General features: G+C 36.7%; 1 protein-coding gene across 1 annotated transcript in view; it reads left to right on the top strand.

Moving 5' to 3' along the window:
• The window catches only part of DIAPH2 (diaphanous related formin 2), an 890580-nt gene that overhangs the window by 554768 nt on the left and 319293 nt on the right, over positions 1-16519 (top strand). Inside the window, exon 24 of the mRNA XM_060003112.1 lies at positions 16018-16143. Coding sequence (XP_059859095.1) covers positions 16018-16143 — 126 coding nt within the window. The remainder of the gene's footprint in view (positions 1-16017; positions 16144-16519) is intronic.

The raw sequence follows: 16519 nt of genomic DNA, 5'->3' as shown, positions 1-16519 counted from the left end.
TAAATAACCATGTGTTAAATTAGGGACATAAAAGAACTTCACATACCAGGTTCCGCTTGTATTTCTCATACTTGGAAATGCTACTTAACTAAAACTTGCCTTTCCTTATTCCTAAGAGCCAGTAGAGCATATTGGTTAAAAGCACAGACTAGACTACATAACTTCATATACTAGTTCTGCCACTTACTACGTATATAACCTTGAGGAAATTATTTAGTCTCTCTTTGCCTCAGATTTCTCATATGTGAATAGGGATAATAACAGGATATATTTCCCAGAGTGGTTATGAGAATAAAATGAGCGTGTGTGTGTGTGTGTGTGTGTGTGTGTGCACGCATGTGTGTGTAACACTGGGATGTGTAACTTGTCAACTTCCTAAAATGTACTGGATTATCATTTTAAAGCCCAAGTTAACTACAAATAGATCAGTTATATAGTATACTTCTTGGTCAATTATTTATTAGATCTTTAGAAAAGTCTGAAAGGAAGTATAAGGTAGAGATATAATACTGGAGAATTTGATTTGCATCCCTCTGTGTTACTTTGACAAGTGATCATTTGGCCATTGAGATTACATTTCATATTACTTTATAATGGCTGATTTTTCCTCTTATATTGGCTGGCTTACAGGACCTGGCTTTGAGTTTCTGCATGCACCTATTGCTGTTATATTTTACTTAATTTGAAGATTTTTCAAATTTTGCCAGAGGTGCCTTGATCCTATCTGCCTGTGGTATTATGCTAGCTGTATAAAAAATGCTTTTTTTTTAGCTGTTAAATAATTATTCTGTTGATGCATTTGGCAGAATAAGCTTATATAATCAGCTGCACCTTGTGGAATTCACAGTATGCATTTATCCTCAGAAGGATGGAAATAGTTGTTGTAAAGAGACTCAGGTGCATTGTGATTGGAAGAGGAACCAGAAATCCACAGACCTGGCTGTATATACATGGACAATCACTTTTGATTTCTCTCTTTCTCCATATCCTCATGAGCTATCTGGGCTAGGAAATTAATGTTGCCCCTCCCAGAGTGTACTTTTATTCATCTAGAGCTCACGGTGTTTGCTAGAGGTGAGGGGTGAGGGGTGAGCAAAATGGGTGAAGGTGGTTAAAAGGTACAGACTTCCAGTTATAAGATAATCAAGTTCTAGGGAGGTGTGTCATGGATAGCAAGTGACTGTAGTTATGATGCTGTGTTATATATTTGAGAGTTGCTAAGAGACTAGATCTTAAAATTTCTCATTACACACACAAAAATTTTGTAACTAAACTTATTGTGGTCATCATTTCACAATATATACATATATCCAATCAGTGCATTGTACACCTAAAACTAATACAAAGATATATGTCAGTCATATCTCAATTAAAAAAAATAGAACACAGGTCAGCAGACTTTTACCATCAAGAATCAGAAGTTAAATATTTCGGGCTTTGCTGACCATACAGCATCCATGTCACAAGGACTCAGCTCTGCAGCCGTAGGCAATGTGTCAATGGCCGTGTTCCTATAAAACTTTACTTATAGACACTTAAATTTGAATTTCATACAATTTTCATGTGTCACAAATTTTATTCTTTCATTTTTTTGCAACCACTTATAAATGTAAAAAGCATTCTTACCTTGCAGGCCATATAAAAACAGGCAGTGAGCCAGATTTGGCCTATGTGCAAGTAGTTTGCCAACTCTTGATCTGGAATAACAATTTATACATGTATTTATATATTTGAGGACATACAATACGTAAGGTATTACCTTGCGGTGCTTGTATTCATGATTATTTTCACTTTCCTTTCCCTGATTTCATAAATGATCATGAGGCATTTGAAAAATCCGAACGGCCTTTGACCAGATTGTGTGTGTATGTGCTTGTAGATATTTTTGCCAGAATACTTCAAAGTCTCTGAGCTCTTTATTCACCTTTACTTTGCCGAATGTTTTCCCACCTGTGTAGATGAATGAAGTTTTTTTGACAGCTTTTCTTTGCATGACTTTCAAAACTAGTTGCTACTTAAATTACCCAAAGGTGTCTGTAGCCCTTCCTTGTATATTTGATGAGTCCCTTTTTGCAGGGGTGGAGGGACTTTTCAGGAACATATTTGAATAGATTGAAAATTCTTCATGACAAAGTTCAGATATTTTGGGGGGGGTCTTATGGAAGATGACATTTAAAACATCCTTTGTGCCTCCAAGGTAGTTCATTTCTTCAGGACCTGAGACATATCCAATGATTTTTGGCGGGTAGGTGTTGCTTCATAGAATCTCCCTATACACTTAAAAAGGTTCTTTTCCTTCTTTGTTAACTGTCAGATTCACCCTATGTCCCAATATTTTATCTCCTATAAAATTCAGAATGAACATGAGTGATATGGGGGTACCATTCAAAGTTAGGGAGTGTCTTTTCTTTTACAAAGAGGTTATTAAAACAAAATGCATTAAACAGTTAAGATCCTACTCTATATAAACTTTCATAAGATGATTTGTTTTCAATTGACATGAAAGAAATCACATGTATTACAAAGTTTTTGTGAATTTCATATTATTGGCTATATAATTATCATTCGTATCATTGTACTAAAGTTTTTACTTAATTATTCCCTTATCTCTGATCATCTAGATTGTCATTTTATATAAGATCATATGACTTTCTTTGGCTAAAAGCCTGGCTTCTCTTTCAGGCTTTCTTTTTTTTTTTTTTGAAGACAGTTAACAACAGCTAGTATTACTGTGTCAAATGTTAGAATATTTATAAGCCACTTAACTCTAATTCTTTTCTTGGAAAGTTATGATTTTTTTTTTTCGGTTTACATTGTATCAGAGTTTCTGTAACTGTACCCTCAGCAGTACAAAGTAGTCTACACTTTAAAAATCATGTTTGCTAATTGGGTAAAAGAAACATGGTGTCTCAGTTCAGACAAAATTTATTAAGCACTCACTGTATGGCAGGTACAGTGTTAAAAGCTGAGAATAGGAAAATATTTTTGATAGCCTCACTGTGCTTTCAAGGAACTAAAATTCTTTTGAGAGAAGTAGCCATATAAACTATAAGAATGCAATGAAAAAACCTTAAAAGAATCAAAAGTACTATGGGAGCACTGAGAATGGGGTTACTACATCTAGAGATGTCATGAAAAACTCCGTAGACGAGTTGACCTCGAGCAGAATGGGAATTCCAGAGAAAAAGAGTAGAGTGATGGTTACCAGGGTGGCGTGGGATAAATTGGGAGATATTAGTCAAAGGGTACAAACTTCTAGTTATTAGATTAAGAAGTTCTGGAGATCTATTATACAGCATAGTGACTATAACTAATAATATTGTATCAGATACTTGAATGTTGCTAAGAGAGTAGATTTTAAATGTTCTCACCACAAAAAAGAAATGATAATTATGTGACGGGATGGAGGTGTTAACTAAAGCTATGGTGGTGATAATTTTGTAGTATATAAATGTGTCAAATCAACACATCAGTATATTTAAACTTACACAATGCTATGGGTCAATTATATTTCAATAAAACTGGGAAGGAAAAACAAAAACAAACAATAAAATAAGAAGTAGTAACATTTGCTTGTATCCCCCCATTATGGAGGGCAAAATTTGTTTTTTAATCAAGTAAAAGGAAGCAAGTGCCTCTAGGGAGTGGGAAATAGGGGGCAGGAGACAGCAGGTGCTATTTTCGTAACCAGTTTTATAGAATGATTTGACTCTATAAATTATGTACATTTATAACTTTCATAAAAACAAAAACTATGCTTAAAACTTCCACAAAGAAATAATTAAAAGTTGCTTATATTCTTTATAAAGAAGAAGAATGGGAGTTCATTAGTCCAGGGTAGCAGAAAGATATTCCAGGCAGAGAAATGTGAACCAAGGGAGGGAGACGTGAAAGAGAAGTTGAGGATGGCAGTTCAGGAGCGTTAAGTGTGGGAGAATGACCTTAAATGAAAATGAGAGATAAGGAGATGGAAGTCATCTATTTAAAGGCCTTATACATATTGATCCTGTATGTGACAGGAGAACAAAAAGAAATAACATCTTTCTAATTCTATAAGGTGCTAGTTTATATGATAAGAGCTCTGTCTACATCATTTCACTTTATCAGTATGACAACCTTAGGAGGTTAGAATTGTTTTCTCCATTTCACTGATGAAGAAACTAAGGTTCATAAAGGTGAAGTAACTTGCCCAGAATCGCATAGTAAGTAGTGGATAAAGAATTTGAAGTAGGTGTGTCTGACTCCAAAGGCCATGCTTTTTTTCTCCACCATAGCATAGCACACCATTGGATACTGAAAGATTTTAAGCATTGTGGTGGCAAAATCAGGTTTTAGTTTTTAAAGAATAAGTCTGGCATAGTGTGGAACCAGATTTTATGATGCCATTGTTGACTAATTTGGAAGTGTGTTTCTATTCTAGGAGGACTATTTAGTCGGATGTATTGTTAATTTGGATTCCAATCCCAATTCTACTGACACTAGTCAGCACCTCCTGGGCACTCCACCACATGTATTTTATCACATTCTGTAAATTAGTGTTTAATTGTGGTTGAATACAGTATTTTAATGCTGAAACATGTTTTATAATGTTTGGCTAGTTTGATCTGCTAGAAAAACTGTTTTGGAAGAACATATATGATGTTCAGGGCTAAATCTCTTTTGTCAGCAAGTATTACCAGCATAACATCTGGTTGTGTGTCATGTTTAGAATTTCCTGTGATCACAGCTTAGAAAATGTTATTCTGCAACTTTCAGCAGCCAACCATATTTAATACTGAAATAGTGGTTTTGATTTTGGTGGGAAATTGGTAGACCTACATAATGAATGTTAACTTCTAGTTGTCTGAGGTTGAAAGTAATGACCATTTGTGTGGAATTCTTATTTGAGTTTTCTTATCCATTACTGGCTTCATAGAAGACCTCCAAATCCTTTATAAATTGGCAAAATAATTTCAGTAAAAGGGCCATAACTGTTAAACATTTATTTTCAAATACTGAAGGATAGCGATTACAGTGGCAAATGTAACTCGCTGACTAACTGGAGGGACAGTGATGGACCTTTTGAAATTGATGGAAGGTGAAATTCATTTTAAAAATTTAGAAATAAAAATAAAGGGATAAATAAATAGATCCTTTAAAAAAAAATAAAGGAGAGAAGGACTTTATCACGTCCAGGGCAGCAACAGAGTTACTGACTTGGGAACTAAAGCAGATGTGTGCAGCATCCCTTTCTACTCAGTACACTCAGGAGTGGTAATTATATTGTTCCACTCTGATTAAAATACAGGTAATCACTGCTGTTGGCCTTAAAAAAAAAAAAAGTTCACTGATAAGAAACTCTGCAATTAATTGCAATGACCATTCAAAGAAAAAGAAGCAACAGTGAAAGCTAGAAATGTATATACCCTAAAAGAAGTTTGTAGAGCTACAAACAGGAAGAAGACATGCTTGCCATGAATACCTCAAGTGGAGCTGGTGGGAAAGAGGGACCAAAGAAGGATGAAACCTACTTTGTCTTGTATTGGCTAAACCACCCTTAACCCTTCCACTTGTACCAGTGTTAATGTATCAATTATGTACACTATGAAGGAAAAACAATCGAGTCTTTCAGATTTCTCATTCTTTTAAGGAAATTTGGGCGGATATTTTCTTGACTCTGTGCTTTAAAGGCCTGCAGCTTTTAGATTTTGTGTACTCCCCCCCACCTCCAAATGCAATTAGCTGTGTGGTTGTTATTAGCAACATTTGTTTCAAGAGAAGTATAACAGCAAGACTTTTGGTGGGGGGGAGACAATAGGAATATCCATGGTACCTATGAAAGTTCAGAGTAACTCACAGCAAAGTAGAGGAAAGAGGAAAAATAGGAATAAATTACAAGCATAGCCTAGAGGAGAATGACCTTACCCAACATCTAGAAATGTTTGTACTTGGAATGAGTCAAGGATGAGGAATTATTACCTAGACTTATACAGCCAGAAAACTAACTGTACTAAATTATATAATGAAACAATGTAACTGAAGTTGGATCTGTATACAAATGCCTCCCTATTTCCTGTATCCAGCTCAGACCTCTCTTCTGATCTCCAGATCCATATATCCAACCTCCTATTTGCAATCTCAACTTGGATGCTTCATACAATTGAAACTTAGTTGGTCCAAAGCTAAATAAACCCATGAATATTCCCCCAAAATCTCCCTCCTGATGTCTCCATTTCCTTTGTTCATGCCGGAAACCCAGGAATCATTCTTAACAATTCCTTCTTCCTTACCGCTCACATTTTATTCACCCCAAGCCCAGTCAGCTCTGTGTCTAAATTACATACCACAACCATCTTTGGTCACCCTAATTCAAGCCACCATCACCTCCTGTCTAGACCATAATCATTGTTTCTTAACTCTTCTCCCCTTTTCTATTCTTGACCCCCTCCCTCCATTTTCCACATAGCTGCCAGAGTTTAATCTTTTTTAAAGTGTAATTTTCATCAGCCTCCCCTGCTTAAAGCCCTTCAGTGCATTCCCAGTACTCTTAGGGTGAAACCTAAAGTTCTTATCATGGCCTAAAAGGCCCCACCTACCCCTCAAACCTCGTTTCCTCTTTTAATCCATTGTTAGGTTATTAGGCAAAAACACTTAAGGTATAGTAGATTTATGAGATGATAACACCCAGATAAAGCCCCACTTTATTTATGGACTGATTTCAGTGGTGAGGAACTTAGAAAATCATTACAGTTATATCCTCTAGTTTGTTTAGTTTGCATTGCCAATCTCTTACCTGGGGGCATATAGTAATCCTATTAGTATCCACAGTCAGTTAATGAAGAAGGAAAACGTAACTCAAACCTTACTATACCCTTCCCAAGCCTCTTTTATCTGACCTGTAACCCTACTACCAAGCAGAGCTGCCAATTCGAGCAGCACTAATGTGGAAGGGACTCTGATGACTCCAGCATTATGACCTCATCACTGACACTGACCTCATGACAACCTGCATTCAGTTTGGGTGAAAGTCGATGGCTTATATATAAGTGCATATCTGTGGACTTCACTCATTAGACTTGTTCTGGGAGAACCCAGGCAAGTGCAAGAATAACCTTGCAAAATCGTACAGTCCCAGTGATTTCCCTGATGAGTTCAGAAATACATTTCTTGGATAATTTGGCCATAGTCACAAAAATTACACTCAAGAAGACTAACAGTCTTTTAATATAGCATTATAGCTTTATTTTTTTAATCTGTTTTTATTTATTTATTTTTGGCTGCATTGGGTCTTCGTTGCTGTGCACAGGCTTTCTCTAGTTGCAGTGAGCGGGGGCTCCTCTTTGTTGTGGTGCGCGGGCTTCTCATTGCGGTGGCTTCTCTTGTTGCGGAGCACGGGTTCTAGGCGCGCAGGCTTCAGTAGCTGTGGCGAGTGGGCTCGGTAGTTGTAGTTTATGGGCTCTAGAGTGCAGGTTCAGTAGTTGTGGCGCCTAGGCTTAGTTGCTCCACGGCATGTGGGATCTTCCCAGCCCAGGGCGTGAACCCGTGTCCCCTGCATTGGCAGGCGGATTCTTAACCACTGTGCCACCAGGGAAGCCCAGCATGCAGACTATTTAGTTGTGGCATGCATGTGAGAGCTAGTTCCCCGACCAGGGATCGAACCCGGGCCCCCTGCATTCGGAGCATGGAGTCTTACCCACTGGACCACCAGGGAAGTCCCGCATTATAGCTTTATGATGACACTACCTACATGTATTTAATTCTTGACAAATAACACGTGGAAGAAAGTATTCAAATGGTTTATCAATCAATATAATCTTTTCGTACCTTATTAAGGATATAATATACCAGGAGTAAAGGGGTTAGTAAAGTTGCCATTAAATGGTTCCTCGGATTAGAACATTTGTGAATGCTTTCTCAAGAAGCTGGTAGTTGTTGTGACATGAAAAAAAAAAAAAAAAAAACAGTGCTCATTTCTCACAGCTGGTTTATCAGAACTTTGGCAACATTGAATATAGTTGTTTTTCACATTTTTTCTGTGTGATTTTGTTCAGTAATTATTATAGCTCAAAACTAAATGCATACATAAACATAGACTCAAAATTCCAAATTTTACAAAGATGTAATTTCAGATTTTGTAAGATTTTTGTCCTTTCTAGTCTTTAGTCAACAAGACTACATTTTACATATTTTTCCATAATTTCACTAATTTAGTTTTAAGGCCTCCTGTTATAGGTAATATTAAGTAGCCTCCTTTCATAAGGGTCCTTTTTACCACTTGTGTTCTGATTACAAGCAAAAGAAGAATGCATTACATAGACTTGACAAGTGAAGACTTTAATATAGGATTGCATTAAAGGATTTATCAATATCTGAAGGTTCTGGCAAGCTTTTCTGCTAAGGAGAATACCATTCCAGCCACTTACATAAAATCTCCAAGGGAGGACAAGTCAGTATAGCCCAGCCTCAACTCAATAAAGACATGACTTGGGGGCTTCCCTGGTGGCGCAGTGGTTGAGAGTCCGCCTGCCGATGCAGGGGACACGGGTTCGTGCCCCGGTCCAGGAAGATCGCACATGCCGTGGAGCGGCTGGGCCCGTGAGCCATGGCCTCTGAGCCTGTGCGTCCGGAGCCTGTGCTCCGCAACGGGAGAGGCCACAACAGTGAGAGGCCTGCGTACCGCAAAAAAAATAAATAAATAAAAAATAAAGACATGACTTGACCCATTAAAGTTATTCCAGTTTGAGATGTGGGTGAGTGAGAGATCTTTTACTATAAGAAAAACAAATGAGCTTTAAAAAAGATTCTTCATAATGAGAACAAACTATTCCAACAAGACTACATCTAGCATTGCTTTATAGAAGCTTCGGCTTGCACCTGTTCTTCCCAATCCTGGCCTTGAGCTAAGACTGTCAACAAGAGTAAGAGATTTTAGTTTGTTTTTTAGCCTTTGATTTAAAAACTCACACATACTATTTGCTGCAGGCAGAATAACAATTGGAGAAGAGACAGCAGGTGAAAGAACTCGATGCTTCACAGGTAGCTTGGCTGTCCAGTGCTAGTGGGTCGGTGGTCAGGCTACAGAATTTTGGGTTGCAAATCATGATTCAGAGGGTTTTAAACTTTTCTTCTCTCCTCCTTTACCCAGGCTATCCTTTCACCATACCTTCCATAGTTATTTGCAAGGTTGTTTGTTTGTTTTGTCTTTTCTTTTTGTTAGAAGGCTCCACTTCTTTCTTTTAAAAAGAATGCATTCAGACTGAGGTTTACAGGCTGAGATCTCGTACAAATGTATGAACCCAGACAGTGAAACATACTTAGTGAAGTTTTTCGAGTTAAACATGTATATGGTTTATAAAGTAGTTTTCATGTTTTGTTATGGATGTTCCTCTGCTCTCAGCATCAGTTCAGGCCGTATTATGGATCCGATTGAGAAAAACTGCACCTTATACCAAAGGCACATGTTCCAGGGGCAAGTGATGAATGGCTCTTGTGAACACACATTGAGGACATACGTTTTTAAATTTCATTTAGTAAGGACTCTAGTTAAGTTGTGTTTTCTGTTAAGGTGACTTTTTAACAATTTTTTTTTCTCCTAAGAATGAGTCATTCTCTAACAGATTTTTTTTTTAATTAGAGGAATTTCTTATTTGGGTGCCATTTATCACTTATTTTCTTTAAAGGCCTGAGAAGCCCACAGTGCTGACTGAGCCTTTGCTATTTTTATTGTATAAACACATTTGCTTCATTTTCATGTATAGCAGTCATATAAAACGAAACTATTAACTTATAAATGTACTTGAGAAAGAATACAGCTGTGCCTATTGTTTGGGCTGCTTGTAATGTCCTTTTCTTTTATACATGTGCTTTCTGGATGAGTCACTTTAATGTTATGCCGCTCGGCTGATAGTAATTCTTCAACTAAATATATTCAGTTAAAGAAAATTACAGGGTGCTTATAATCAGGTTGGGGCCTATTCACATACAGACTTGCAAGAGTAAATTGTTACCTGGCCTTTCTTAGAGCAAAGATGTCAAGAAGTGCTGGGTTACTTTGTCAATGGGTAAAATTAATAGAAATATTTAATTCAGAGAAAAAATTCCTCAAGTTGCTGGAAAAGCTTTTATATTTACATAAAATTACACATTCTGCACATGGTCTAGAGAATGTCACCAGAGTACTGTGATTTTTTTTTTCCTTAAATGCATATCAGTTCTCTTAGGTACTATGTAATTGAAGAGTCTTTCCATATAAAAATTTCACTTAAAATATTTTTCTTACACTTTACTTTTCTTCAAATTATGAATTAGAGCAAGTCTGTCATTTCAAGTGTTTTGAATGAAGATCAGGCCACTCTCATATATTTGCTTGAAGCCAGCAAAGAAGCACTATATGTATATATGTATATTTTTCAACTGAAGTAAGCAGATAAATAAGATTCGTGGAGAAGGTTTCTCCCTACGTATAACTCAAGAGAGTGTACTGAGCTTAAAAGGTTATTTATGGAGTATAAGAAAGAAAGCTATAATAAAGAACCTGATAGCTATAATTTAATTTTTTAGTGTTATAATTCAGATTCAGTAGCAGATGTAAAAAATGAAATTAGTGAAAAATTTAAAGTGCCACCAGACTGACTAATCAGTCATTGAAAATGCTTGTAGTGGAAATTTACTCAGATAGAAAATGTTTGCCCTGTCACTAAAGGCTCCTTAATTTATATTAGTGAACTAATATAATGACAGGCACAAAAATAAACCCTGAGGTGGGGGCTATGCAGTAGACAAGCATTTCTAACCTACTCTGGTGTTTAAATGTTCTTGGAACTCCAGCTGCCCTACATCTCCCTACCACCTCCAGTAAATATATATATATATATATATATATATATATATATATATATATATATATATATTTCTGTCTTTCTTTCTCTCCCTCTCTCACACACACAGGCACGCACGCACGCACACACACATCCTGAAGACATATTAGAAGAAATGTAGGCTAGGATCTAACTAGTTACATAATCAAATTGTCTCCTAACTCTTAAGATTAAAACAAATGTATTCAAGGCAAATAATCAGGCAGGTAAACACATGTTAATTCTTTATAACACTTACAAAAAATTTCTTATGGTTTAGACATGTCTAGAAAATCAAAGTAACTAACTTGTAAATGTCTCCAAAGAAATACTACTGCACAGATTTTAATTTCCAGAAATATTCTTTTTTGCGGTACACAGGCCTCTCACTGCTGTGGCCTCTCCCGCCGCGGAGCACAGGCTCCGGACGCGCAGGCTCAGCGGCCATGGCTCACGGGCCCAGCCGCTCCGTGGCATGTGGGATCTTCCCGGACCGGGGCACGAACCCGTGTCCCCTGCATCGGCAGGCAGACTCTCGACCACTGCGCCACCAGGGAGCTCCCCAGAAATATTCTTTAAATTTGGAACTTGCTAGTATCTCTAACAAATTGGCTGTTCATTAGTATAACTGTCACTGCCTCCCAGACGTAAAATTCCACGTACCCTGTAAAACCTACAAACAGAGAACCCAATCTAAGTTTAGTTCCTGTGATTAGAAAGACGACCGATATTAAATCAGGCCGCAGTGAGGTAGCAGGTAAGGAATGACTGCTTTTTTTGTTCAGATTACATCTAAATTGTTGTTTAGTTTTCGGTGGCACGTTTACAGTAGGAATTTGTCTGTTGGTAGAATATAGTGGGAAGGATAGTAGAATATGAAACGAATATTTATAGATTACCTATTATGTACTTGTTATAATGATAGAAACTTTATATTAATCAAATTATTTAACTTGAATGGCTACCATTTAAGGAAGGTATTATTATCTTTATTTTTCAAATTGGGAAATGAAGACCCAGAGAGGCTAAGCGACTGGCTCAAAGTAACCCAACTATTAGTGAATAGGGTAGAGGTTAGAATCTAGGTCGACCCTGACTCCTGTCCCCAAGTATAGGTGGCATACCCTTGTGCCAATGAGTACAGATTTTAAAAAAATTTGTAATTGAAGTATAGTTGATTTACAATATCGTGTTAGTTTCAGGTGTAGAGCACAGCGATTCAGTTACACACACACACACACACACACACACACACACACACACACACATATACTTTTTCAGGTTCTTTTCCCTTATAGGTTATTACAAGATACTGAGTATAGTTCCCTGTGCTATACAGTAGGTCCTTGTTGGTGATCTATTTTATATATAGTAGTGTGTATATGTTAATCCCAACCTCCTAATTTATCTATCCTCCCACCTCCTTTCCCAGATTTTATTTCAAGTTGTTGGCCTTCCAGAAGTAGAGACACTGCTTTACATTTACAATTTCCTGACAAGACATCATTTAGCTCGTATGATACCCCTGATACCCCTTCTTGAGAGTAGTATATACCTCATAGAGTTTTTGTGAGAGTTAATACATAAAACTAATTAAAATAATATCTAGCACATAGTAAGTACTCAGTAAATGTTAGTTATTACTTAGAAGCATAAGTAATGACTAACCCTTATACCTTAGGAGGACTAGTTGAAGGAACCAGGTGTTTGTAAGCTGGGCAGATTAAGAAGATGCAAGTGACACCTTTCCTGTAAAATAGGGTGTAGACTTGAGCAGTGTTGATTTAAGGCAAAATGAGGACTAATGGGTAAGAAGAGTTCAAGTAGGCTGGTTTCGATTATAAGCAAATAAAATTTTTCTAATTATATCAACTGTCAAAATTGAAGTAAGCCACTTAGGGATAGAGTGAAACCCCTGTTGTGGGTCTAGTTTATGCAACACCGTAGATTAACACCCCCTGAAATAGAATTAATTCCACCAGTGAGAGAATAAGAAATGAGAAGGAGCCAGCAGGTGAAATTCCCAGCCCTTTTAACCAACTCTTCCAAGTTGGAGTTGCTTTATTTGTCTTACATGGAGACCAGGACTGACTACATGTTTAGGGGGACCTAGTGCAAAATTAAATTGCAGAGCCCCATTTTAAAAATTACTAAGACTTTCAAAATGGTGGCAACAAAGCGTTAAACAAAGTGCAGGGCACTTTTAATGCAGCCATAAGTTTGCATGTGGGCTAACATCCTTGGTTTCTTACATCTCCAGTACTTTATTTTCTTTCGTTCATTCATAATGTTAATAAATTATTAGAGAGGGAGAATAGAGAAGCTGAAAAAAAGAAAAGGTGTCCCTTACTTCTCTTCCTTATCTCTGTTTCTCACTTTCCCCTTTGTCTAAGCATCTCCTTCAACTTCCTGCTTCCTTTCATACTCACATAATAATTGATATGCTAACTTCCAATCACTTCGGTTGTATCTAACTTCTACATGCACATCCAGTTGCAGAAGTGGGAAAACATTTAAATCTGAATCAAAATTTCTTGAAATATACATATTCATTCAACAAACATTTATTGAGTACCATGTGTGATAAGTACTGAGGGAAAAGCCTAGTACGAGGTAGGGATCTTACCATTAAGTAGCAGGAGGTTTTATAGCAGAGACTCTATATACAAAAAATGAAAAAAAGTTCTCACTTAAAGCAGAAGGTGGTGTGTGGAAGATCACTTAAACAAATAGAAGTGTCTCTAAATGGTAGAGAATTTGGACTAGAGCTCTAGAGGGATTTACAGAGGACTAAGGATTTGACAGGTGGAACTGAGGAGGACGGATGTCTAGAAAACATTGTTTTATTCAAAATTCAACTTTAGGGTAAAAGCAATTTTAGTGGATTAAAAAGAATGTCTCGTTATTTGAGTTATCTAGACTTTTGTGTGCATAGCAACTTGATTAGGCTGTTATTACTCTGTTGAAGAATCAGAAGGATCCTCATGATCACCCCCTTTTTTACTACTGGAATTACTATTGCTTTTTGCAGGAGGATTACTATTGTGACTTAAACCTCGCCTATGGGCACATTTTGTTTATTGCAGAAAGTTGTCATGAGTTTATTTCTTCTGTGTAGCCTATATGACATAAACAACTTGTCAACTTCATATCTTCAGTTTTTCAGTCAAGCAAGTGGGAAAGGAAAAACCCTTAGTATAATTAGCAAGCATCTCCTGGAAAAACCCAAGAGAAAAAGTTCAGCTTTAAAGTCAGAGAGAATGGTTACCTCCACAGCAAACTCGTCCTTTAAATAAAGCAAGCAATGATTGCTGAGCCATTAGCACATTTATGGCAGGGCAAAACTCTCTTCGACTTCTCCGATAAAGAATAATTTCCAAGCTTGTCAGATCTAAACAAATGGAACTAAATTGGACATAGCTGTTTGAACTGACAGAGTAATAGGAAAAAAAATAATAATTTGTCTTTAGTGTTGGTGTTTGATTTTGAGTCTCTTGAACTTCCAGGTATATTTAAGCGATTTCTCCTCATTGAGTTATAAAGGTGTACGTGTCAGTGTGATGAATTTGTATCAGAAGACTTTGGCTGAAATTTGCCAGGGGATTGATTTTTGTCAGTCTCTTGAATTTTTCATTGTAATTCTGATATGCCTCTGAATGAGACTGAAATTTACTTTAAAAAAAAGAATTGTAATATTATTCTATTTCTGTTTCATGGTCCTTTAATGAAAAGAACTGTTTCAGAGACCTGGATTTAAAAATCAATGTATATTAACGCATATATGTGGAACCTAGAAAAATGGTACAGGTGAACCGGTTTGCAGGGCAGAAATTGAGACACAGATGTAGAGAACAAATGTATGGGCACCAAGGGGGGAACATGGCAGAAGGGGGTGGTGGTGTGTTGAATTGGGAGACTGAGATTTACATATATACACTAATATGTATAAAATGGAAAACTAATAAGAACGTGCTGTATAAAAAAAATAAATGAAATAAAATTCAAAAAAAAATAAATAAAAATAAAAATAAATAAAAATCAATGTCACGGGGGCTTCCCTGGTGGCGCAGTGGTTGAGAGTCCGCCTGCCGATGCAGGGGACACGGGTTCGTGCCCCGGTCCGGGAAGATCCCACATGCCGCGGAGTGGCTGGGCGCGTGAGCCATGGCCGCTGAGCCTGCGCGTCCGGAGCCTGTGCTCCGCAACGGGAGAGGCCACAACAGTGAGAGGCCCGCGTACCGCAAAAAAAAAAAAAAAAAAAAAAAAAAAAAAAAAAATCAGTGTCACGGGCTACCTATCAAATTCTAGTAGTTACCTTGCCTTTTCAACTAGAACCCTGCCAAATGCCGTTGATATTGATAGAAGTGTCTTCATACATAGTTGGCGGTCATAGAGTAATAGGGTATCTATAAACTAGTGTAAGCTTAAAAAAAAAAGTACCTCTGTGAAAAGAAAGCATCGTGAGAGATCTGGAAAGTGTGCATGTATTTAAGAGTAGTTTGAATACAATACTTAAGATTATTTGTTGTCAATGAGGAGAGAAAAAGAAAAGTGCAGAGAATGTTAGGGGTAATTAAAGCAACTAATGATAGTGTTTGAGGGCTCACTGAAGCTTTGTGGGTGTGTATGCACACACATGTTTGCTCTGGTTTGCTCTAAATTCTCTGTATCAACAGTTATTTATCATTTCTCTATGAGTATGAAAAGTACTAAAGTCAGGAACTTTTACCATAGATTTTAGTTTATAAAAATCAGGATCTTTCAACAAGAGAAAAATATTTGATCCTTTTATGTAATTTAACTTTAAATCATTTATATAGCCAACATCACGCATTAATAAGATAGGATCTCTTCGAATGTTAGTTTCTCTTTAATCTTCAAATTAGATTTTAAAGAATGAAATATTAGGAATTCCATCAATAAATTTAAATAGAAATGGATTCATTTGAGCTAATGGCTGAATAAAATGATGGTGTTGCCATATTAAACATGATGATTTGGTATATTATATTACACATTTTCACTTATTTCATGGAGAGTAGAATTTTTATGAGTAGTAATTCAGAAAAATGTGAGTTGAGTTCATGGAACTATTCTCCACATTAAAAAAATACTTGAACTGATACTGTTTTATTTTAGTTGTAAAAGAAATGTTCTAAACACTTTGCACGTTGTTCTTTAGTTTCAGCTCAAATTCTCAAGAGCAACCTTGCAGCAATGGAACAACAAATTGTTCATCTGGAACGTGACATCAAGCTATTTCCCAAAACAGAAAATCAACGTGATAAGTTTGTGGAAAAGCTGACGATATCCTTTATTTATTTAAGCATTTTGTTTATTTGTTAGTTTCTGTGTGTGTGTTTGTCTGTCTGTCTGTCCATATACCTATTTACCTTGTGGTTAGTTCTAAACTTACCATTCTATTCACAGTTTGGATGAATTTGTATATAGGCTGTTTTTATATTACCAGCATAAATTTTAGTTCATGACGTTTTGAATCGTAGAGTAGGCAAGGGAACAATTATATAAGAAAAAATGCCATTTCTCAAAGACAAATTTCATTTGAAGGCCCACAAGATATGCAAGGTAAGTCTTCTGAGGCTTGATGTGACCTAAAACAGAACAAAGAATCTCCTTATTGTTTAAAGGAAATGATCAACAGAAGAATTTTTTTGCTCAGAGGT

This window comes from Delphinus delphis, chromosome X (genome assembly GCF_949987515.2).
Source record: "Delphinus delphis chromosome X, mDelDel1.2, whole genome shotgun sequence".
NCBI lineage: Eukaryota > Metazoa > Chordata > Mammalia > Artiodactyla > Delphinidae > Delphinus > Delphinus delphis.
Note: the sequence above shows the minus strand (reverse complement) of the source record. Positions and strands in the feature narration are given on the sequence as shown.